At 31.8% G+C, this 26,061-nt stretch overlaps 4 protein-coding genes across 4 annotated transcripts in view; all 4 read right to left on the minus strand.

The window, feature by feature from the left end:
- LOC125863338 (cytochrome b6-f complex iron-sulfur subunit, chloroplastic) overlaps positions 1–26,061 on the minus strand; it is a 324,107-nt gene that overhangs the window by 172,757 nt on the left and 125,289 nt on the right. The window lies entirely within an intron of this gene.
- Positions 1,789–2,523, minus strand: LOC125863333 (cysteine-rich repeat secretory protein 38-like). Its single transcript, XM_049543522.1, has one exon. It carries the CDS (start codon positions 2,521–2,523, stop codon positions 1,789–1,791), a length of 735 nt encoding a protein of 244 aa, XP_049399479.1.
- LOC125863334 (cysteine-rich repeat secretory protein 38-like) lies at positions 11,009–11,775 on the minus strand. The gene has a single exon (XM_049543523.1). The coding sequence runs from the start codon at positions 11,758–11,760 to the stop codon at positions 11,038–11,040; it is 723 nt and encodes a 240-aa protein (XP_049399480.1). The 5' UTR covers positions 11,761–11,775; the 3' UTR covers positions 11,009–11,037.
- LOC125863315 (uncharacterized) lies at positions 18,796–21,417 on the minus strand. Its single transcript, XM_049543505.1, has 3 exons — positions 20,558–21,417; positions 19,499–20,029; positions 18,796–19,118 (listed from the first exon to the last, which is right to left on the minus strand). The coding sequence occupies exons 1-3, from the start codon at positions 21,353–21,355 to the stop codon at positions 19,005–19,007; spliced, it is 1,443 nt and encodes a 480-aa protein (XP_049399462.1). The 5' UTR covers positions 21,356–21,417; the 3' UTR covers positions 18,796–19,004.

The raw sequence follows: 26,061 nt of genomic DNA on the forward strand, positions 1-26,061 counted from the left end.
TAAATCATATTATACATTTGTCATTTTCCAAAAATATCAGTTGTAAAAGATCATTTATATATCATCTTAGGCAGAGGCGGATCTTGGATTTGGAGTTCGTGGGTACCACATCGTTCAAGTAAGATAAAAGGATCGGTTGCTTTAATTTTGGGTTACAATTCGGGTTATTAATCTTTTTTTTTATTTTTATAAACAAATCGATCAAATATGCATGTTAGTAATAGTTTCTTTTAGATATTCTGAGATTAGAGATAACTAAACAATTTAGTTTTTATTTCCCTTTTGGAATTAGATGCCTTATTCGCTGAAACTTCGAGGAAAAATAAAGATTTCTCACATTAAAATTTGAGCTTGTATAAACCATCTATAGTATTAACTTAATATATTCATATTCCATTGACTTTATGTGCTGTTGGAGATATATAGTTGGGAATGAATTAAAATTGTAATTTCAGCCTAGTCATTTTACTTATCAAAAACGTTGGTGAAGATCGAAAGAACCTTTAAATTAAAAAAAAAAACTTTATTAATAATATTCATCATTTTTAAAACTTAAATTTTTTAAAAACTACTATTTAAATCTATTCTTAATAATATTTATTTAACGTTCATAATTAAGTACTCATTAATTGATAAAGAATAAATACATAACACTTATATCAAGAGATTAATAATTAGTGAAAGAGAAAGTAAAAAAAAAACTAAAAATTAATTGTGAAAAGGAGTCAATTTGAATTAATAAAGAATAGTAAATAAATAAGAATGAATGGAGAAAAAAAAAATTAAAGTCCTTTACACATCACTGAAAAGACAAAAAAGAAAAGAAACGAAAAAAAGGAGCAAGCAAGAAAATAGGTGCTAGCAACGAGGTTCAAACCCGCACTGGTTGTGTGGCAGTTTGTCTCTTTCACCAATTGAACTGTTGAGCATTTCAGTTACTAGGTGGCAAAGTTAATATATATTGAATATATATATATATATATATATATAACATTTTTTCCGAGATCACTGGATGCCGTGGCACCTCCACCTGTCCACGTAGATCGGCCCCTGATCTTAGGGTTATCAAATAAGATGTACTGTCGATTTTATGTTAGTGAATTTTTTTTTCTACAACATCTATTCATAGATATTAGACTTTAGCTTAATCATTAACTAAATTTGTGCTTAAGTATTAAATCGAAGTGAGAAAAAGTTACACAATATTTACACCAAATCACACTAGTTTTATCATGCTTAAGTGATATAACTATTGCAATATCACATATTGATTAATCATTTTTAAGTGCCAAAACAATAGACAATAAAATAGATACACAGTGAAAGATCGTCGATTTTAGACAAATATGAGCTAATTTAATTACCAAAATGTAAACACATACCATAGAAAAGATGATACTACACCAAAAATAATCTTTAGCTAAAATTAATTAACGACAGTAGCTTAATTACAACTAAATATGTATTTTTAGCAGCAATTGCACTCTTTAATTTGTAAATGTCCCTAAACCATGGTAATTAACTAATGTTGGTAAAATTTTTAGCACTCTCTGTTCATGACTTCATATTTATATTTATTGTCGATAAAAGTTATTGTTGTTGTAGTCTGATCAATCTTGTCCATAATATGATTAAAAGAAACACACACATATAACACATTATATTCTTTATTCACCTTACATACTTGAACAAAATAATACAACAAGAAGTATAACTTACTAAAACTATATTACATTGTATTATTATAGGGATTTTATTTCAAGCTCTCCATATTATATTTTGTAAGATCTAAGGAGTATTAATAAAGGGGTAAATTTCATATATAAAGTTACAACTTCCACTAATAACTCTTCCACCTTCTTTCCCATCACAACAACTTGGAAGCTCATTAATAATACCATCAAGACACTTCTTACAATCCTCATTTGAAAGATCTCTTGTACATTGAACCAATCCATACAATTTCTTATTTTCTTCAATCTCCATTTCTCCAGTTGCATATAAATTCGACATTTTATAAGCGTTTTCAGCCAAGTTTCCCAACAATTCCTTAGTCTTTGCATTGAAATATTTAGGGTTCTTCACAACGCGAACATTCCACATGTAAAACTTGTTCATGTTATCAATTTTTCCTAAGAAATCTTTATCGGAATATTTCAAGAGACAATTATCATACCATATGATGGCTTCTTTATCGTAAGGACAACGTTTTCCAAGTTCTTCACTTGCATCTAATACACAAGATTTGCAATTATTGCTTGAAATATCGCCGCGACATAGAGAAAGTCCATTTGTTTGATCATGATTTTGCCCAATTGAGCAAGTTGAGAAACCTGTTTGGGGTGTTTTTAGGTAAAGATTACCTAAAAGATTTTTCAAATTTTGTGCATAGTAACTATTGGCTGTGAAATTTTCAGATTTTGAGCAAATATGAGAAAGTGGATTTGTGGAAATTACTGTTTGTACAAGAATTGCAGTGGATGAAAGAATAAATAGACAAGAGATTAATTTTGAGGAAGACATATTTTGATGAAAAAATAAATGAGATGGTATAAAATTTATTTGGTGCAACACTTTATATAGTACAAAAAATTGGACCATAGTCCTTAGTCATATAATTGCTGACTTTTTCTTGTATTTGTTTTGGGTGGGAAAATGACTATTTCTTCTTTGATTCACTCTTCTTCTCTTATTAAATAAAAATACACAAGTATTATCACAAGATTTGTGGACTTTTCCAGTAGGTCCTTAGTTCCAGTCGAATCGCGAGCAAAGCCTAATATGCGAAGCTCTACGATAAAATATATTTATTATTTTCATTATAGAGTCAATTATACTGCGCTCTTTCTTTATGATCGGTATGTAGAATCGTGGGAGTGAGCCCATATAACGGATTAAAGTGGGGTTTTTTATTAGCTAGGAAATTTTATCATTTGTTTGATTTTTATGTTTAGCTAAAAAAATTTGTATGTCGTTAATTCTTGTTCTTTTAACAGTACTGTGCACAATTGGGCAAGAAAAATTGTTTTACCATTTGAATTTGTCAATTAGTAGCAATCTAGAAGATGACTAAGTTAAAAAAAAAAAAAAGATTTGTGCATACTTTAATATATATTTTTTAGATTTTGTCCTTCACAACTGCGTAAACAATTTGTATATATTACTTTACTAATTTCTCTTATATATCTTGCCTTGACCTAATCAATCTATATTTAGTCGTTGAACTATTTTTGAACTTAATTATTAGTGTCATGCGTTCCACATAAATAATATTAATCAAATAATTAAGAGTATTTCTTCAAGGAATTAAGTAATTTATATGATACTTCCTCGTCTGTCCCATTTTGTATAAATTAGTTTGACTTGACACAAAGTTTAAGAAACAAAAAGAACTTTTGAATTTTGTGGTCTAAAATAAGTAACAGTCTAATAGATATTTGTATGACTATAAAACATTTCAGGATAAAATATGCATTTTAAAGTTGAATTGTTACATAATATAGAAAGGAGAAATTATGCAGATAAACAAATATATACTAGTTAATTAGCTAACATAGCTATAGTTTGAATTAACTAGCACTCGCAATCTATTTTCAGCTATAATTATGTGTGCCGCCTCTCTCCTCTCTTCCTCTATCTCGCCTCTCTCATCTCTTATACATATATAAATACAAATTTTATATATATATATATATATACACACACAATTATATGATAGACATACAAATACAATCCACCTCTCTTCACTCTCTGCCCTCTCTCGATCGCATCTCTCCTCCCTCTCCCAATCTTGCTTTCCTCTCACTTTTCTCTCTCCTCCCTCTCCCAATTTTGCTCGTCAGATATACAAATACATATGCATATCAGTTACATAAATACAATTCGACAGATATACAAATACACTTCACCTCTCTCCTCCCTCTAACATCCAACTACGAATCATAATTAACAAACTATAGCGATGGAGCCTAATTAAGTTATTTGTAGTGGTTATTTGTGCATACTTTAATATATATTTTTTAGATTTTGTCCTTCACAACTGCGTAAACAATTTGTATATATTACGTTACTAATTTTTCTTATATATCTTGCCTTGACCTAATCAATCTTATATTTAGTCGTTCAACTATTTTTGAACTTAATTATTAGTGTCAAGCGTTCCACATAAATAATATTAATCAAATAATTAAGAGTAGTTCTTCAAGTAATTAAGTAATTTATATGATACTTCCTCGTCTGTCCCATTTTGTATGAATTAATTTGACTTGACACGGAGTTTAAGAAAGAAAAAGAATTTTTGAATTTTGTGGTCTAAAATAAGTAACAGTCTAATAGATATTTGTATGACTATAAAACATTTCAGGATAAAATATGCATTTTAAAGTTGAATTGTTACATAATATAGAAAGGAAAAATTATGCGGATAAACAAATATATACTAGTTAATTAGCTAACATAGCTATAGTTTGAATTAACTAGCACTCGCAACCTATTTTCAGAAAGTTTTGACCAAAATAAGCTATTTTAAAAATCAATTCACCAAACTAATACGCCTTTTAAATCTTTTACAAAAGTAGTATAAACGTACTCCATGGTAATGTTTTAGGTTATTTTTATTTTAAAAATTCAACGGACAAAAACTGACAGAGCTGACGACGTTAAATGAATAAACGTTACTTACAGTAACGTTTTAGATGTAAAACGTTACTCACAATAACGTTTATTGAGAATCCAATCACGTCAACCCTGCAAATGCAAAATCAAATCGTGCAAATTTAAAACGTTACTATGAGTAACATTTACTAAGAATCCAATCACGAGTCTTCGACTCCTGCAAATTTAGCTATAAAACGTTATTCATAGTAACGTTTTACCTCAAAAACATGAGTGTCAGTTACAACACTCTGTTAAAGTCATATTCCTCCATTTTTTTAAACTGACCACATGTGATTATAAAATAAATGTTGTTGTAAGGAATGTTTTGCATATTCCAACAATATTCAACAAAACTTTTACTTGTGTTGCCCATTGTTAAAATAATATTCACAAAACTTCATCAGGTATAAATTAAATAAGTCAAGTTTATCATATTATGTTAAGTTCTTACTATAGCTTTAAAAATATTTTACTAGAACTTAACATAATATGATAAACTTGACTTATTTAATTCATACCTGATGAAGTTTTGTTGAATATTGTTGAACTATGCAAAACATTTCTTACAGCAACATTTATTTTATAATCACATATGGTCAGTTTAAAAAATGGAGGAATATGACTTTAACAGAGTATTGTAACTGACAGTCACGTTTGTTAGGTAAAACGTTACTATGAGTAACGTTTTATAGCTAAATTTGCAGGATTTATTCTAAATTTGCAGGAGTCGAAGACCCGTGATTGGATTCTTAGTAAACGTTACTCATAGTAACGTTTTATGGTGTAAAACGTTACTCTGAGTAACTGTCACACCCCAAATCTGGATGTGATGGCACATGTCCATTTCCCACCGGACACGTCAGCCTAACTCAACCACAACGATAGAGAAGTAGAAATATGAGAATAAAAGATAATAAATAAGCGGAAGATTTTAATTGAGACTCAACACTACCCAGAATTTGGTTGTCACATGTACAAACATCTAAATACAGAATTAGAATAAAAATATACAAGTCTCAGAGTATAGTTCTCGAATAGAACAAAACTGAAAGTAAAGATAACTCAAGGGCACGTCTGGAATGAACCGCTACCTCTCGAGTATGTCCTGAAGCCCAATCTGCTAAAGAAAATACTAAGCCGAATCTGAGAGAGAGCTGTCAACCTACACAATTGTGTAGAAGCAAGGGTGAGTATCGAAAACCACAGGTACTCGCAAGTAACTCTAAACTAAGCAAAACTAGCAGCTACAAACAACTCCTTTCAATCCCAACCGAACCACCGAAACTTCAATCTAGCAGCAAACCAACCAACCTATACTAAACAGATCATATTCAACAGCCAGAACCAACAGTATATCCTCATCAACCTCAGATCAACAAATAAGAGCAAGTAGATCAAATTACACATAAGAAGGGCAAACCGATACAATCCACACATCACAAACCAAGATAAGGCAAATGCGATGCAAAGTGCAATAATGATGTCATTTAGTCGTGATGCATGTCTGTCCTACGATACACATCTGTTGACGTAATCAGTCCGCGCTGAATACTCAAATTAGAACCCATGGGGGCCACACATGGACCATATATCACCGCCGGAACCAATCCCATCGGCATCCAAATCACTAGCCGGAGCTAGTCCATCTCATATATCTCTAGTCGGAGCTAGTCTCAACTGTGTCTCATATCCATCCATCCTCATATCAGTGTCTCAGAACTCATGCAACAGATAGTTCACACATGGGATGAATAATGAATACGCACATATCATCAATCACAATCATATCACGATCACATCATAGTATTACACATCACCTGTCTCAATCACCACCATATCACGACCACATCATAGTATTACACATCACCTTTCTCAATCACAACCATATCACGACCACATCATAACACATTTAACTCGTTTTATTCCTCATCTTTCATTTACAACAAATTTCAATCAACAAATAAAACTCATCCTCAATCCCTATTACTCCCCAACACAATTAGGAAAGTAGTCATGCGTAGTCTAAGAGTTTTACAAAGTTTGGAAGCCACTTGCCTTAAAACGAACTCCAAAAATTACTTAACTTGAGCCTTTCCTTTCCGAGTAGAATCCGGATCACGATAATCTATTCAAACAATTATTCAAAATCACAATTAGAGTCCAATGACACCAAAATCAAGAAATTTAGGGAAAAGGGGCAAAACGGTCCAAAAGTCTCATACCGGAAAACGATACCCAAATCTGGAAATTTTTTATGTAAAATGATCCTTAAAGTATTTGGAAGCTAATGGTGAAAACCAATTTGAAAACGGAGTTGAAATCAATTCACAAACTCAATTTGAAGAAAAATCCACGTTCTTGAAGAAACCTAAAATATTCGGATCTGAAACCCCGACTCGAAAATGAAATATCTCTTGAAAAACCTCTTACCCATGCTTAGATAAGTTCAAATATGAAATTTCATCAAAAACAGAGTTAGGATCGACCTTGAAATTCTCACTTTATCAAACTTTAACTTTACCCGAAAAGTCCAAATTGTACGCGGTTAATATGATGAAAATAATCGATGAATCAATAATTCTATGTTAAAATCAGTTTACCCATAACATAAGGATCGTAAATATACCTTTTCATCAAAAAGGGAGTCCAAATCGATAAAACCCCAATTTTTCCCAAAAGGTTTACGGATAGGAAAAAAAAACAGATAAAGAAATTATGAGAAAATGTCGAATTGAAGATTGAATACTAACCCTCATATTAATTCAAGAAGAAACCCGTAAGAATCACTCCATTCCGATCTCTAGAACTCCCGATATGCTCAAAATACCAAATTAACATAGTCTGAGATTTTTATAACAGTACATGGCTGTTATGCACCAGAAAAACAGCTAAAAAGGCCGTAATTTCCTCATACGATAGTGAAATGACCCGATTCTTTTTTGCAAATGTCTTAAATAATAATACGGACCTGCTCGTTCAATCGGAGCTCAATTTCATGCTCGTTTGCCCAGTCAAATATCATTTCTACTCGGTAAACAATTATTTCTTATTTGCGATAAAAGTCCAATCTCGGGTTAGCGAAAATGCACCAAAATTTGCAGATAAGTCCTATAATTCATGCTCAAAATTTCAGAACCTTCGGAAAAAAATTTTGACCTTTAAAACTAATAATGAACCCTTTAGTTGCCACAATTTGCTGAAATAATGTCAAACCATCCAAGAAGCTTAAAAGCTCACCCAAAACTCATTTGGCACTTTCCGAACACAAACCAAATATGCTACAAGCTTGAAAATGACATTTCGGACTCAATGAAATCATCGGAATTTGAATTCAAGGTCTCCTTGACCCGGTATCCAATAAGGCGTCAAGAAACTAACTTTAGGCTCAAAAACTCGAAACGCACTCGGGGCCTCTAAAAATTCAACCAAGACTCATTCTAGACTTAGAATCACCCCCTGAATCCAACGGTGCCCTCGGAATTCCATTTCGAGCTCCGGAACCTCGATTGTTGACCAAAGTCAAATCTTGATCAAAATTTCACAATTTTAGCAACTTAGGACCTCAAATCTTCGTTTTAACTCCAAATTCGACTCCGTAAATTCTCATAGACCCGTTTCGACATTCTAAAACTGCTAGAATCGACGGAAATCCGATTCGAGTCTCAAAACTCCAAATGACTCGAAATAGCACTTTTAACCAAACTCAAACTCTTAAAAACTCAACTTTTCATCAATTTTCCTCCAAATCAACTTCGAAAATACAACAATTAGGACTCGGGGCAACTATCGGGAGGGGTAAAACGGTCATTTTATAAAAATTTTCAAAAAATGACCTTTAGGGTCATTACAGTAACATTTTAAATTTGCAGGATTTGATTCTGCATTTGCAGGGTTGACGTGATTGGATTCTCAATAAACGTTATTTTGAGTAACATTTTACACCTAAAACGTAACTCACAGTAACGTTTATTCATTTAACATCGTCAGCTCCATCAATTTTTGTCCGTTGAATTTTTAAAATAATAATAACCTAAAACGTTACCATTAAGTACGTTTATACTACTTTTGTAAAAAATTAAAAAGCGTATTAGTTTGGTGAATTGGTTTTTAAAATAGCTTATTTTGGTCAAAAGGTCTATTTTCAGCTATAATTATGTGTGCCTCTCTCCACTCTCTGCCCTCTCTCGATCGCCTCTCTCCTCCCTCTCCCAATCTTGCTTTCTTCTCGATTTCCTCTCTCCTCCCTCTCCCAATTTCGCTCGTCAGATATACAAATACATATGCATATTAGTTACATACATACAATTCGACAGAGATACAAATACACTTCACCTCTAACATCCAACTACGAATCATAATTAACAAACTATAGCTATGGAGCCTAATTAAGTTATTTGTAGTGGTTATTTGCGAAATTTCCTCTTATAGAAATGTGTCATTCTTTTTTGGACGGACGAAAAAGAAAAATGAATCATATAACAAGTAAATCAACTTTATTTATATCGAATTACATATACCTATTTATGAAAAATATATATTTATGCCAAGTTTACATTTGTTAAAAGAGAAAATACATAATTGCCCCATTAAAGTAAGACCTCTTTTTTAAAAAGACATTTAAACTTTGTGGAGGTCCTATTACCCTCTTATTCTTATATAGAATGAATTTATTGTCCCATTGCGTGCCTACGTGGCATGTAAAATGTAGTTCATTCTCTAATAGCAAGTGAGTTGAGCCAAAAGTAAATAAATATTTATTTAAGTATTTATTTAATTAGAAATGTTTTTTTTCTTTTCTTTTATTTATTTTATTGTACTTTTTCAATTCTTTAATTTTTGTTATCTTCTTCACCAAACTCAAAAGAACCAACTACATCTTCTCTATCTTCTTCAACGTAGAAGACCCATTTACTTCACTCATATTTTTCCCCTTGTCTGCTTGCTTTTCTTGGTTCCCTTTCCTTCTTTTGTCCCTTATTTTAAAAAATAATAATAATAATTGTGAACCTCCTTCGATACAATTGTTCTTTTTTAAAAAAATAGATAAAGTATTATGTAGTTCTTTAGCATGTAAAAGAACGAAATTTCTTCTATTTGAGATTATTCTAGAATTTCATTACCTCCATCGTAATGGAGTTTCGCTGCATAATTGTTGTAATATTGGAAAGAAGATGGTAGGTTGGAGGTGATTATTAATTTTTAATTTTTAATTTATTAGTAATTTTATTTTTTATCTAACAATAATTTGATGATATTAATGATGGAGATGGATTATAATCCGGAGGATTGACGATGGAGGCAAAGTCGAGGCGGTGAGGATGGCCATGGAGGACTGCAAGAAGAACAGGAGTAATGAAGAAAGAAGAAGAAGGAGAAAAAAAGAAGAAGAGAGAATGAAGTTATAAAATAAGAAAAAATGAAAATGAAAATAAAGATTAAAAATTAAAATTTAACACGTGGCAGACAATAATTGATGCGTGATTGCACTTTCTTTCTTGTGAGGGTGACTGAAAAGTGAGATATTTATGACACTTTAAAATTGTTTAAGGGTACTAGGACTCCCGTAAAGTTCAAGTGTCTTTTTAAAAAATAGGTCTTACTTTAATGGGGTAATGATATATTTTCTCTTGTTAAAACTATAAAATAGTGGGTTAATTATAATATTACTTCACTTGAAATCTTAATCGTATCTTATTATTCCACTAAATTTCTCCTTCACGATATCATGGATTAATAAAACTTTTTTCGATTACATCATATGTTATTTGTTGATTATTCGTAGTCTTTTTGGTTTTTTTTTTTACATGTCTAATATACAAAAAATAATTTTTCTTCTTTGCTCATCACTGCATCAAAATAGAGTTTTAGAGACAGTTGGTAAACAACAACTTATTAATTGCCGCTAATTTATATTGTAAAGTCAAATATTAGTCAATTATCATTACCGGCAATTAGTGTAGCTTTTTCAAACATCACCTCTAATTCTTTTAACTTCCCTCCAATTTTATTTTTCTTTTAAAATCTTCTCTAATTTTGAAGCCTACATATAAGGGAGCGTTTACTCTCAAATAGTCAACCGTAGTCATGGTTAACCAATCATGGTCATTGAACCGCATGAATCGTGGCAGCAAAGTACTCACTCTGTCACTTACAGTATCTCGTCATATATTTAAATCCTCTGCAAGGAATTATATTATTGTAATAATTTGATTTCACAACTATATATATCAAAGTAGAAAAACATATTTGTCCATTCTTTATTCACCAAACATAGTACTTAAACCAAATTACATCAATATAGGAATTTTAGTTCAAACCTCATATTATAATATCATCTTTTGAGCATTATCAATATAGCATGTATCATATAGTTTCTAAGTTCTAAGGAATATTAACAAAAGGGTATATTTCATATCTAAAGTTACAACTTCCACCAACAACTCTTCCACCTTCTTTTCCATCACAACAACTTGGAATTTCAGTAATAATACCATCAAGACACTTCTTACAGTCCTCATTAGAAATATCTCTTGTACATTGAACCAATCCATACAATTTCTTATTTTCTTCAATCTCCATTTCTCCAATTGCATACAAATTCGACGTTTTATAAGCATTTTCACTCAAGCTCCCCAACAATTCCTTAGTTTTTGCATTGAAATATTCAGGATTACTCACAACGCGAACATTCCACATATAAAACTTGTACGTATTATCAATATTTCCTAAGAAATCTTTGTTGGAATATTTCAAGAGACAATTATCATACCATATGATGGCTTCTTTATCATAAGGACAACGTTTTCCAAGTTCTTCACTAGCATCTAATACACAAGATTTGCAATTATTGCTTGAAACATCGCCGCGACATAGAGAAAGTCCATTTGTTTGATCATGATTTTGCCCAATTGAGCTAGTTGAGAATCCTGTTGGAGGAGTTTTCAAGTAGAGATCACCTAAGAGATTTTTTAAATTTTGTGCATAGTAACTATTGGCTGTGAAATTTTCAGAGTTTGAACAAAAATGGAAGAGTGGATCTGTGGAAATCACTATTGCAATGGATGAAAGGAAAAATAGACAAGAGATTAATTTTGAGGAAGACATATTTTGATGAAAAAAATGAGATTGGTATGTACAACTTTACATGGTGCACCATTTTATAAACTTGTAACTTCAAGTAGAGGGTAGAAAAGTCATATACATAGCCATAATTGTTGACTTTTTTTTTTTAGTTTTTTGCATTTTTTATGGTTTTGGGTGGGAAATTGACTAATTCCATTTTGTTCCAATGGAAGGTTTGAATAGTAGTATGAAGTTGGAAATTTTTCATTATGCTTAACTAATCTGTAGCCACTAAAGTATTCGTAAATTTGACTTGGATATCTCATTTTAGGCTTGTTCCAATTGAACACTTGTATTAATAAAATAAAAAAAAAAAATTTAAATATTTTTGACATTCAACTAAAAATAGAAATTGTGTGTTACACTCGCGGTGATATGGCATAGTAACTAATCAGAAAAAAAACATGTAGCATTGGGCCCATAATAATAATTAAAATATAAATAAAAAATAAAATAAAATAAAAATTTGTTTTCAGCCAAAAAAAGAAAAAGAAAAACTTTTCTCTGCCTTTTCTTCTTCGCCAAAACATACTAGGCACCAGCCCACCCCCGACTTCCATTCTTCCTCATCTTCTTCTTTGCCGGAACACACACAGCGGCCTCCGGCTAAAACCTCACACTCCGATAATCGTACACCTATCTCCTCTCCTTTATTCTGATTCAATATTGTAGTTGTCATTTTTATCAATCTCATTTTTTTTTCGAACAACAATCAAGATTTGTTGATATTTTTTCTTCTTCAATGTTGTGGGTTCTTTAGAATTTGAATTCTTTAACGATTTCAAAGAAAATAATTTCAGATTCATATTAGTCTTGTAGGAAAAAATGGAGTTTTGCCGAAATTATTTTTGACTCAATTTGATTTTTATTTCTTTAATTAATGCTTTTCCGATGAAGAAAACAACGATTGATAATGACGGGATGATGCTGGAAAAAAAAGGAATGCAGGAATAGATGGAAAAGGGGTATGTCGACGATGGTGGCGAAGGTAAATGAGTATGTTGGATTGAGAAACCAGTGATTTTTTTTATAGAAATTATTATTTTTCTAATGTTGACATGTCTAGTTTTGATTTGTCGGTAAAAAAAATATTTGGCTTTACTCACCTTTTTGGATGTGTATTACACTTATGATGCCATGTCATCAAAAAGTATTCAATGGGTACATGTTTTGAACGGTAAAAGTGTTCAATAGGTACAATTTCTAGTTGAGATATCTAAATGAATTATACGAACAACTTAAGGGGCCGCATATGACTTTGTTCACTAATATATGTATTTTCTACATTTGATCTTTCACTTAACAGTGTAAATAGGTTGTAAGTATATGTATCCTCTAATCAGTCCAATTTATGTGGTGATGTTTAATTGGATATGAAGTTTGAAGAACAAAATATTGAAACTTGTTCAAAATAGTCGTATATACATTTGTATGACTATAACATGGGGAAACTTATATAAACCTCACTAGTTTAGGAGCTAATTACTTAGATATACTCTAGTTTGCAATATTTCGTATTTTATCAGATTTTGGTGCCTCTAGATACATCCAAATATATGTATCTCGGATACATGGGTTTAAATGAGCTGCCTGTCTGCGATTTATACAAATGAGATGCTCTATGGAGCGCAAATAACAAAACTGTAGCTATAGAGCGCTAATATGATTTTTATGTTCGCTAAACATAAAATTTACTCTAATATATATGGTAGTAAATTATGTCCAATTATGTAGTTTTTCTTAAAATATTACTTTTTATTATAATCAGTAAATTGAAATTTATATACATGATTTAAGGATATATGGATTGTGATATAACCAAATAATTAGATTGTGATAAACCAAATGTTAATGAAATTAAGTAATTGAATTAGCATGAATCTCACTGTAGCAGGCAACATCAATGGAAAAAGGATTCTGAGTCCTTTTAAGAATAAAATGAGATTTTTTTAAATTAAAAAAATCTAATTAAAGAAGAATAATTTTCTTTTTTTTGGATAGATTATTGAAAATAAAAGTAAGACATGTAAATTAAAACAAGTAGAATATTACATTTCTTTCTCTTATAGAGATATCTTCCCCTTGATCGAATAAAATCTTATATCGGGCATTAAAATGTTTTTGAACTCAGTGTCAAGTTCCACAATTATATTAATTAACCAAACAATTAAAAGTAGATTTAATGGATTAGATCATTAGATGACCACTAAATATTACACTAAGTGTGATGGAGGTTGAATTTATATGGGGCCTGAGCGTAAAAGTTTGAATATTATGACCAAGAAAAAAAAAGTAGAAGTTTGAATATACTCTCTCCGATCTATTTTAACTTATAATAGATGATCCAAAATAATTGAGATTTTAGAAAACTAAAATAGAATTAATTATTAGTAGTTTTCATATTTATGTGAAGAGAGATTAATAAAATAATAAAATAGAATAATATAATATAATTAAATTAAATTATTTTTAATTTTTTTATATAAAAAGAGTGTAAAAGAAATATGACAAGTATAATGAATCGTAGAGTAACATGAAAGGTATGTGTTACGTATCTCACGTTGACAAACTCCTCTTACATTTATGGCTTCTAGAACTATAATATTTTTGGTGCTTAGTCTAATATTCTCTTGTCCAAATGAGAAGTTTCATTATCCACCAAAGTTTTAGATAAAATAAAAGGAAGCAATAATAAATTTGTCAATTTAATTGGTTTTCAACGATATATCAATTCGAGTCAATTTCGGTTTATATTGACTTTTCGATTAATTTATAGTGAGTGCAAGTGTACCCTCATATTCATTAACTTAAACTAGCGTTTGATCATAGATTTTCAAATATTTTTGACAAATATTATGTGTTAAAATTTGGGTGAAACTTTACTATGTTGTTGTCCATAGTATTTGGGAAACATATTTCACTTTTTTAGGAAATATGGTTTATACCCATAAGTTTTAAAAACTATCAAAATTAATCATATGTTTGTATTACAAGTCAATTGGATCTTCGTTGCAATAAATGACAAGTAATGTCCATGACACTGAAGCAATATGGTCATTAGGAGTGAGTGCAACAAGCATCATTCTATACATCGTGTAGTAGACAAAGCACATGACTTTGTTACCTTGAGCTGATTGTTCATCATTTTCATCAATAATCATATTATCATTTTCACATTCACTAAATATTTCATCACTACTTTGGTGTTTATGTAAAAAATTATGTAATACAATGCAAACAACAATTTAAATTTTTGTATGTATAGAATTTAAATTTTTAAAAGATCTCAAATATGAGATTTGGCCCAAATACTAGTTTTTTCTAGTATTTGGAAATTTGGGTTATTTGTCAAAAATATTTGCCAAATAATAACAAATTGTATGAACAAACAGTATTTGCCAAATTTTCTCCCAAATTTTATTTGGAAAATCTACTGCCAAATGGGTCTTAAATATCTTCATATAAATATTATTGTTTCACGAAGTGCTCTTTCCAATTATATCATGAATTATTCATAAAGTAACTATCATTTTGACTACACCATAAGTTACCCTCCCTTCGTTTCAGATTAGTTATTCATTTTTTCTTTTCCATGAACCATTAGAAATTATTAATTAATAGAATAATTTTACTAATTTACTCTTTAAAAAATTATTTATTTTTAAAACTTTACAAACTCGCTTACACTTTTAAAAAGAATTACTTGGGAAAATATTATTAACTATGTCTTGATTTTATAAATTAACAAGTAACTTAAAACAATAAATTTTAGTACAGTAAACAACTAATATGGAATGAAGGAAGTAATATATGGTTAAAATTTTGATAAACTAATCACAGATAAAAACGAAGAGAAGGAGATCATAAATCATTTGCCTTTAGAATTAATGGCTTAAATTTTCATACCAAAGAAAATAAGTTCTCTTAAGACACTATAGTGTTGCATATTATCAGGCATATCTAGTAATACATTGGTTTTGAGATACATGTATATGTTATACTCGTTCGCACAATGAATCTAATTTGTGTGTCAATTGTATTTGTTCGCTCAATGAATACAATTTGTATCAACTGTGTTCTTGCGAAATGTGCAATTCTCATATGTACATGTTATATACACAACATCTATAAGGAGTATTTTTACTATATAATATATATTTGGAAAAACTACATAATTAGATATGCTTGACCATCATATATATTAGGACAAATAACAGAAATACACACATTTTGTGTAACTTATTTCCATTATCTCCTATTACTTTTAAAAATCTCCAAAATCCCTTATTTCTTTAATGTATCCAAGCTGCATATTAATGTATCCGAGCTACATATTAAGTATCCGAGCTAGTTTTTAATGTATCCAAGCTACATATTATGTATTCGAGCTAGTTTTTAATGTATCTATATATTATTATTACCTATACTTTCAAAATTTTACGTATTTTACCACTAATTGAGAATTTCCTACCATATATATTGAAGAAAATATACTTAGAGATACAAGTATTTTTGCTACAATATACGCAAAAATAGGGAGATAGGCGAGGGAGATTGGGGAGGGAGGCGAGCGAGATTCGTATGTATCTCAGATACATGCGAATCACACCAGATACATGATGTGATTCACATGTATCTAGTTTACTAGATACATGGGAAGTGGCAAGCGAGATGGGAGAGAGGCGAGGGAGGCGAGCAAGATTTGTTATGTTTCTCAGATACATGCAAATCCACTTGGATACAATGTATCTAGAACAAACTACACCTAATTTTGACCCCTTGTATCTGAGATACATGTATTTGAACGTATCTGCATGTACCAAAATCTGGTAAAATATGTAATATTGTAAAGTAGAATGTATCTAAGTAATTAGCTCCTAACTTAATGAGATTTATATAAGTTTCCCTATATGTTTATATATGTATAAATATCTTAATTTAATATCGAGCGGGGTACGTACATAGGTAACTTCCCCAAATGAATAGCCCATGCTAATTCGATCAGTTTGTTTTCTCGGCCCAATTGGCCCAAATTGACGTATCTAGTCTAGTGTAAATAATTGGGAACTGCAAACACAAAACACCATTGATTAACATTAATAAATGAGCGAGTCAATGATCCGTCTAAAAGTTACTCCCTCCGTCTCATTTTATATGTCATATTTTTCATTTGCAATTGCATTAAGAAATGATGTAACTTTACCCTTTTACCCTTATTTAATATTTTTTGGAACTCAAGTCTTCAATCAATGAATATGAATTAATTTAACCAATGAACATGATTCATTTACTTAAGTTTTCTAAGTTGGTCAAATATATGTTTTCAATGTTAATAACTCATAAGGGTAAAAAAGGAACAATATGCTAATTTATGCATTGATTTTATGAAATGACAAGTATTATGTACCAACTATTTATAGAAAGGGATGACATATAAAATAACGCGGAGGGAGTATTTGGATTAAAATAAGTTTGATCAACACAAGCTATAATTGGACTCGTCTAGTTCTTATTATGTTTTAATTTGTTTTTTATAATTAATTTAAATACGTAATAAAACAAAATTTTCTTTATTATAATTACATCTAAAATATCAAACAAAATATGTGATTTTTAAAAATATTTTGACAAGGTTTTCATGGATCAATTTGAACTACATATCAACACATGAGTTATGATGGATAGACTTCACGAGTCAAAATGAATTGAGTTGATAAATGAATGAATCATATGAGAAGTAATTGTACAATTTGCCCTTCAAATACGTTGGTCTTTAATTCTTACTCCTAAAATTGAATTTAAATAAAAACTAGCACAAATAAGAATAAAAATACAAATGAACCATCATTGATCCATCTTAATAACACAAATTATATTTTCGTAAGCTAATTTTATCAGGAACAAAGGAAGGCCACACTTTTGATTCACTCCCTGCAAAACCATTTAAGTTCATGAGTACATGAATACTAGTAAATTTTAACTTTATAAGCTTTTTAGTCCCGCAATTTTCGCCCAAGACAAATTAAAGTACATATTTTAACTTTTATTTTTGCCTTGAAAACTTTACGTGTCCACATATTGTTGAATTAATTAGTACTAGGAACTAGCTTTTCATTATTTTTCTATTTATTTCTCATTTAGTATTCAATATTTATATTGGAGTTTTCCTAAATTTAAATTTCTCGCTAGAAAGTCCAATATTGCAGGGTCAAGTGCTCTTTAACAAAGACAATTTCATATCATACTCGAACTCAAAACCTCTAATTAAGAATGAAGAAGTAATTAATACTCTACCACAATTCTGATCGGTTCTTTTCATTATTTTACTTCAACATCTTTTAGTGGAGGACTGAATGACATGAAAACAAGTGGATATCATGATGTGAAAGGTGACTACAATTTTCAAGAAAAATTTGGCACTTAATTAATTAGTGCTAATAGAATATGGACACATTGGCAATGTTAGGTGGCCCAACACGAAGGCCAGTCCTAGGTGGGATTACTAGAAATATATTCCCACTTCCTATCAACACATAGTACATGTGCATAAATAATAAAGTTTGTATACTAGTCAAATTATGCATAACGTGACGCTCATTACGGAGGATGGGCCGATGAGGACATGTAATGAGAAAGATCGATAAATTTCACATCATGAAAGAAGTAAATTTTTTATAGAATATGACATAACTTTATATAGAACATACGTTTTTTTTGGAGTCCAAAGCCAAAATGACTGCTTTTTAAAGGAAAAATGTGGAAGGGGACACTCAAAATTGGAAGAAATCAAAAGGGACAGATCACTTACAAATTGGTTCGAATTAAAAAGATAATTACAAGTGATTATTTATAATAAGTAGAACTAACTATAGTAATCTGATATGAAAAAGCAAATAACGTGCTACAATATATTAAATTACTGAAATAGTATAAATAATAAAATAATAACGTGCTACAACATATTAAACTATAGACATAGTATAAAAAATATTTACGATGATTTAAAAAATCTTTAACTTTCCTTCGAAGTTGAGATCAAGATAATCAAGAAAAAAGTCCTAATAGCTCTCTAAATTGCTTTAGTAAAGTATAATTCAAAACTAAGTAAAATTAATACAAATACAATAACAATTCTAAAAATTATGACATCCCTGTTTATTTATCTGACTCTGGATCTTTTTTATCTAAATTATGACACAAGCAAAGAAAAAATAATAATTTTATCTCTAATTGTGCATGTAAATAAGTTCATCTTCTTTGCATTCTCTTATCCCTACTTCCATCACTTTATCAGATGTAGAAGGTAATATATCACAACAATGCCTTCTTGGTGCTAACAACTGCATATCACATTAAACAAAATGTTAAAAATAACATTAAAATATAAGTGTCATGATAATAGGCACGAAAAGTTGTGTCTTATTTTGACTGGACAGAAAGTTAAAAAATATGCATAAGACTACCAGATCTCGTAGTTTTAAACTAAAAGTGTGTCTAACACATCAAAAATGTCATTTTGAATCTTATGTTCTTAAATTTGTCGTGTTATTGCTATAAGAGAATGTCACTCTACAGTGAAGGGGATTTGGATAAACCCTCTTCCGCTTCTCTAGCTCTGCCCCTTAATGGGTAAAATGCGAATGGTGGAGTTAAAAATTTACCAAGTCTAAAGATATGTTCTTTTTTCAAACAAACTAAAAATGAAAGTACAATAAAATACCTGCTTTTTGTCAAGCTCTAACTTGTGAGAGAACACTCTGATTTCATCTAATTTCCTTGGTGAATTCTTTGTAAATGTGCAATTCTCATATGCTTTCTTCTTGTAAATTGTCTTGATTCCATCAACCCCCATAGACACTTCATCCAAGAAATAAACAAGTTGTCTTTTACATGGATCAACCTCAAATTTCCTTGTAGTAAACTCATAAAGTGTACCATAAGCATTCTTTTTCCAGGGCAAGTAGCTCTCCTGCACGCGTTGCGCATCAGGCAATTGTACATTGTGCTCGAAAACTTGTACAACATAGCCCCATGACACTGACACCGACCACGAAAATCGTCGATCGTAACATACTGTTTGCTGCAAAATCCTTTGTGGATCAAAATTTGCAACATGGTACAAATGCTCCAGGGACTTCATTCTTGTCATGTTAGGGAAAATTGGATCAATTTTCTCCATGTGATGTAGTGATACCAAAGGTCTAATTGGATGTGCAGCCAATAATCCAAATGCATTTCCAAGAAAATCCATCTAGACATATCAATTTCAACATAAAACAGAACAAGATAATTGGTGTCAATATGCTTTGCCACAAAAATCAAAAGGTTAATTTCACGTATAGTCACTGACATTTATATAATTTCTAGCCGCACTAAATTGATTGAGTTCTAGTCATAAAACTAATTTTGTTACAGTAAAGTATGACTAGTCATTCATATTTTATGACCTACACTTTTGATGCATCACCAAATGATGTTATAATAATATTAGGAAAAGTTCAGGTACTTTAATTTGAGAAAAAAAAATTATGATTTTATTATTATATTCGGTAAATGATTAATTGACTATGCTATTAAATTAATTTTGAGACTCAAAAGAAAGCTGCAAGATGCACGAAACATCCCAGATTCACACAGGTTCCAAAAAGAATCACACTTAAAAAGGTGTCACATCTCAAAATTATAACCTATAGGCTATACGGAAACAACTTTACGGTTGCTCCACCGCTTCCCTTTCACCTCTAAAACCCAAACAAAAGAAGGAAAAAAGCAATGGAACCTGATGAAAGCCTGGCTCATGTGTTAATGTAACACCAAGTTCTGTCAAACAAGCATGAATTCTACCATCACTTCCATAAAGATGCGGATATCTCTCAATACATGAATCAAAAACTCTAGCCAAAATTTTAGCTAATGGATAACTTATAGCAAAACCAGCACCACCAAAAGCCATATCAAATGAGAAAAACTTGTTTTGTATAAAACTTTCTGAATTTGACCCAATGTAATACCAAAGCCCATTGTCATATTTAGACAATGTCTTGACCAAATTTTCTTGGAAAAAAATAGTATCATCATCTCCAAAAACAAACCACTTCACATCTGAATGATTAAGATTAAGCGCGACTGTCTCTGACACGACACGTGCCACTCTAATTGCTGATGGACTCCCACCTTTATTTGTATATGGGAATCTTGAAATATCATTTGAAATACAAATTGGAGGAAGAGAAATTGAATCATTTGTAGTAGTTGTACTATTAGGCAATTTTTTTTCAAGAAACACACAACCCCTCATTTCATTTGGCTTCCACCAAAGTTTAACATATTCTTTTCTCTTTGACCATGATTTTGCATTAGATGCAATTCCAAAAACAACATTTTGAAGAGTAATTGGTGATGATATATCAAATTGTTGATCATGTGATGAAACAAAGGAATAATCAAGAAAATTGGAATTTGGAACAAGAATGAATGGATATAGAAAATAAATTGTGCAAGCAAAACAAGAAATTAAAATAAGATTTTTGATGCCATGGCAAGATGGGGTTTTGCTATTTACTTGAAAAAATTGCATCTTTTTTTTTTTTTTGGTGTGGGGTTTTATTGTTATTTGGTTATACTATATGGTATATGAATAAAAAGTTAGGAGATTTTGAAGATTGAGAGTAGTAGTACTACCCTTTTAGACCCCGCAATCTACGCCCAAACCAAAGTTAGGACATAGTCTTTAAAAAGTTGTTTATGATATATATATATACAATATTATTTTTTAAATGCAAAATATAAGGGTGTTCGAGTGACCACTCTAGAGCCAATGTAGCTATACCCTTGAGGCCGAATCCATAATGTACACACACTAGCTCTGGTCCTGGTTAGGATACATGTAACGGCTTCGGCCTTACCTAGTAATTTTAGTCCAAATCCTATAGATAAAATTTAGTAACATAAATGGACTAGTAGTTCGATCTGAAAAAAATTTAAATTCTGACTCCGCCTCTCGTCAGGGGCGGAGCCACCTTGTACTAAGGGAGTTCATCTGAACCCCCTTTGGCAGAAAATTATATTATTTATATATGGTTGAAATAATTTTTTATGTATATATAGTAGATGTCGAATTCCCTTCGGCTACTTTGTGTGTCTATTTCTATAAATTTTGAACCCCTTTTGAAAATTCTGACTCCGCCACTGCCTCTCGTAACACTTTCCTTTCTTCTAACTTTAAATATTTGTTTTTGCCGGAATGAATACAAAGTGTGCATGTGGTGATGTTAGTCGATTAATCTAATATTGAATTCAATTCCAAAAGAATTTTGACTTATTCGGTTATTGTGACATTAGGTAAACAATACGTGTAAGAGGGTTCGAGTTTTGCCCAAAAGTTGGGTGATAGGTGGTAGGTATAGAAAACACTAAAATATTTTATTAGTCACATAAAATAATAATTTATATATATTTAACGATATTAAATAATATTCGTGTTTAATTATACTAGAATACTATGTACTTTGGCACGATACAATAAGGAATAATATCAATATATGTATTAGCAATATGGATAGCAATATTATAAATACTTCATTTCCTTCGAATTCTCATTTTTATTTCTGGTGATTTCATGTGATTTTTTTGTATTATTTATTTTATTTAGTGTATGTTTATTTTTTTTTCATTAGCATAATTTTGTTAGTATTTTAATTTAAAATTTAAGTAAAATGTAGTGTTGAATAAGGTTATAGATTTATGTTTTTATTTTTTGTTAAATCATATATGTACACGTCATGTTGAAATTTGATATAAGAGTACTACGTTAATTTTTTGTTTTGAATTTAAAACTTATGTAATACTTTTAGTTTCATTTGTTTTAATAGTATTGACTTGATATGTGTGCGCGACCAAACACCACCGTTATAAAGAAAAAAAAGACAATTTCATTAATGAAGTGCTGAAGTACAAGACATAACTTGCCAAGTCTGGTTGGTAGTTGTTAGTTTTACAGATGTATGGTTAACAGATTAGCAAATGTTTAATTTCCCTTAATAACTCCTCCAACTCTTTTAATTAACATTTAACTCAAAAACAAATTAGAGCACTTAGCAGGTGGGGTGATGAAGACAAGATACAATTCATGATGATGAAGATAATAAGTACGTACGTTTCTAAGAACAATTAGAGTGTGTTTGGTACGAATGAAAATATTTTCATTATATTTTTCAATATGTTCATGTTTGATTGATTTAAAGATTTTCGTAAGAAAAATAATTTCTCTACTAAAAATAGAAAAAACATTTTCCAAAAATTCTTTTTTAACACCTCCTGCTCCACTATACAACCCCCGACCTCTACCTTTGCCCACCTATATTCTACCCTCCATCAAGCTCGAGCCTATAGCCTCGACACCTGACCATGAATCAAAAACTCGACCCAGTGGGATCCCAACTTGGAAGGTGACCCCAACTCAAAATTCAACCCTCGATTCGAGACCCGATTCTTACCCCGACTAGGGACTTAACCTCAACCTCAATTTAAGATCCGACTTTCAGCCCCAACCCATATAGGAACCCTTGCCCTAACTTTAGTCGATACACCCAATTCGGAGTAGGGACATGGGTTGGAGTCAGGTCCAAGGTTGAAGTCGGATCTCAAATTTAAGTGGATGTCAGGCATTGGATATTGGGTATCAGTTCAGAATCAGAAATTATATCAGGGTAGTTGTTCGGTATTGAATTAGGGTCAGGGGAATATCATCTAATAGATTCTAGCTAGATATAGAAGAACTACTTATAGTCATATTGTTAGGATTCTTAGAGAAGGATCGACTCACAGGACGATGAACAGGGAAATCAAATTCAACTGCCTTTAATTTTCCCTTGCTTTTGTTCGAATTCCTAGATCGACCTATTTTTATATATGAATTCAGCTCATCAAAGGGAAACTGAAACCTTAGAGTTCAATGGAAGAGAGAACTTCTATCTCTTGTTTCTGATTAAAGTCTGCGTACTTCTTATTCCTCAAATCCTCCTTTAAATAAGAGTCTTCTTACAGTAATAAGAAGTCTTATGGAACTAGGAAACATAAATCCTATTCTAAACTAATAAGAAAACTACTAACAATATAATTGAATTCTTCCTATTCTAGAATAATAATAAACTACTAGCGTTATAATTAAATCAAGTTATTTGGCTCTCTGTTGCACATATGTCTTGCCCACAAATGCGTCCACAACATTACCCCCCTCATGCTGAAAAAGCTTGTCCTCAAGCTCGAACGATGGATAAGCCTGCTTAAAACAGTCTACATCCTCCCAGGTCGCTTCATCCTCTGTCATACCCGACCATTGTATAAGAATCTCCTTTGTACCACGGTTTAAACGAGCTCGAATGACAGCAGCAGGCAAAGGAACTACTCGGCTGTCCTCTAGTGCTGGTAGCTTTGTAATAGGTGGGAGTTGGTCTCCTTTGAATGCCTTCAAAAGGGAAACATGAAAAACGTTGTGAAGTCGACTGTCATTTGGCAAATCCAACTCATATGCAACCTGTCCAATTCGCCGTAAGATTGAAAATGGACCATAAAATTTGGGGGACAGTTTATTGTGAATACTCAGCCGCATGGAGCGTTGCCTGTAAGGATGTAAACGAAGCCATACAAGTGACCCTAGAGAAAATTCGACGTCACGATGGCCCTTATCATAATATTCCTTCATTCGTTGTTGTGCTGCTTGTAATCAAATCGGATATCACCCAAGATGTGATCACATTCCAGCAATGCCTGTTCAACAGCTTCTACCCAAGTGGTCCCAGGCACATATAAAAGCAAACGAGGTGGGTCACGACCATAAACAACCTTGAAGGGTGAGGTTTGCAATGCCGAATGAAAATATGTGTTATAACAAAATTCTGCCCATAGGACCCAAGCAACCCACTTTCGAGGACAAGTACCAACAAAGCAACGAAGATACATTTAATCAGTACGGTTAACAACCTCTGTTTGCCCATCTGTTTGTGGGTGGTAAGCAGATAAGAATTGTATTTTAGTACCATTCAAGCTGTCACGACCCGATTTATCAAGTCAGGATGGCACCTACTATAACCCACCAATAGGTAAGCCAACCCGTAACCCGGAACAACAAGTAATGGGTCTGAGGGTAGAAATTAAACAAGAGTAGGAAAATAACAATATAAACAAATAAAGATCCCTCCCAAAACCTGGAAGTCACCAGTACAGAGCTACTACAAAATGAGTACAAGTCCCAAAACTGGACAACAGAGACTGGATTGTCTCGAAAGGAAAAAGACAAGTCTATATATACAGATGGAGACTGAAATAGTACAAAACGCTGTGTGCTCACCCCCGTCTCCGGATAAGTCTACTCCAAGCTCGATCAACGCTGGCTACTAGTGCTCGGACCTGCATCACAAAATAGATACAGAGCGTAGCATGAGTACCAAAACAACAGGTACCCAGTAGGCATCATAGGCCGACTGAGCAAGATAAGCAAAAGTGAACTGAAATGCAAATAAAGGGTCACATCAAGTGCAAAGAGTAGTAAATGGGGGTATGTACACGAGCGTACAAGCAATAAAGACAAGTAATCTAACTAACTCCATCGGGCTCCAATAAACCCGACGGGTACGCTCGTGCACAATAAAAGAAACCACCTGCACAGACCCCCATAAGCCCGGCAGATGCACTGGCAGTTAAAGTAAAATAATGGAGCTAGAAGGTCTATCACAATATTACCAATTTTCGGACTTTTAACTGAACCATTCTCAATCATATTCCAGGATCTCATTACGTCCCGGACTTTAATCGGAATCTCTCCAACCTCCAAAACCTCAACCTACAGATGAGAGTAATCAAGACTAAACTGAAGCTTTGGTAAGGAATTGGGAATACACCACGTGCAAGCTGGACCACGGACTCGAACCCCTACTATAGCTAATAAGTCAACCTATATGGGATGGACCACGGACTCGAACCGGGTGCTGTAGCCAAAGGTCGGACAAGGGTGGGCTGGACCACGGACTCTAAACGGGTACTGTAGCTAAGCCTGGACCACGGACTCTAACCGGGTACTGTAGCTAACAGAAAAGTAGGGCATTATGGATACAAGGTCATAAGCTGAGTTACCGACTATCAGACTCAAGTCTGCTATATCAGTCTACAAGGAGCTGACCGTCCGAAACGACGTCGGAAAAAGTTCTACTGCCCAACGACATCCGAAATCTCGCAAGTCTATGGCAACACTAGTCTAAGCCTAGACTAAGGCCAAACATACTTCAA

Source organism: Solanum stenotomum, chromosome 4, assembly GCF_019186545.1.
Source record: "Solanum stenotomum isolate F172 chromosome 4, ASM1918654v1, whole genome shotgun sequence".
In the NCBI taxonomy this organism is placed as follows: Eukaryota; Viridiplantae; Streptophyta; class Magnoliopsida; order Solanales; family Solanaceae; genus Solanum; species Solanum stenotomum.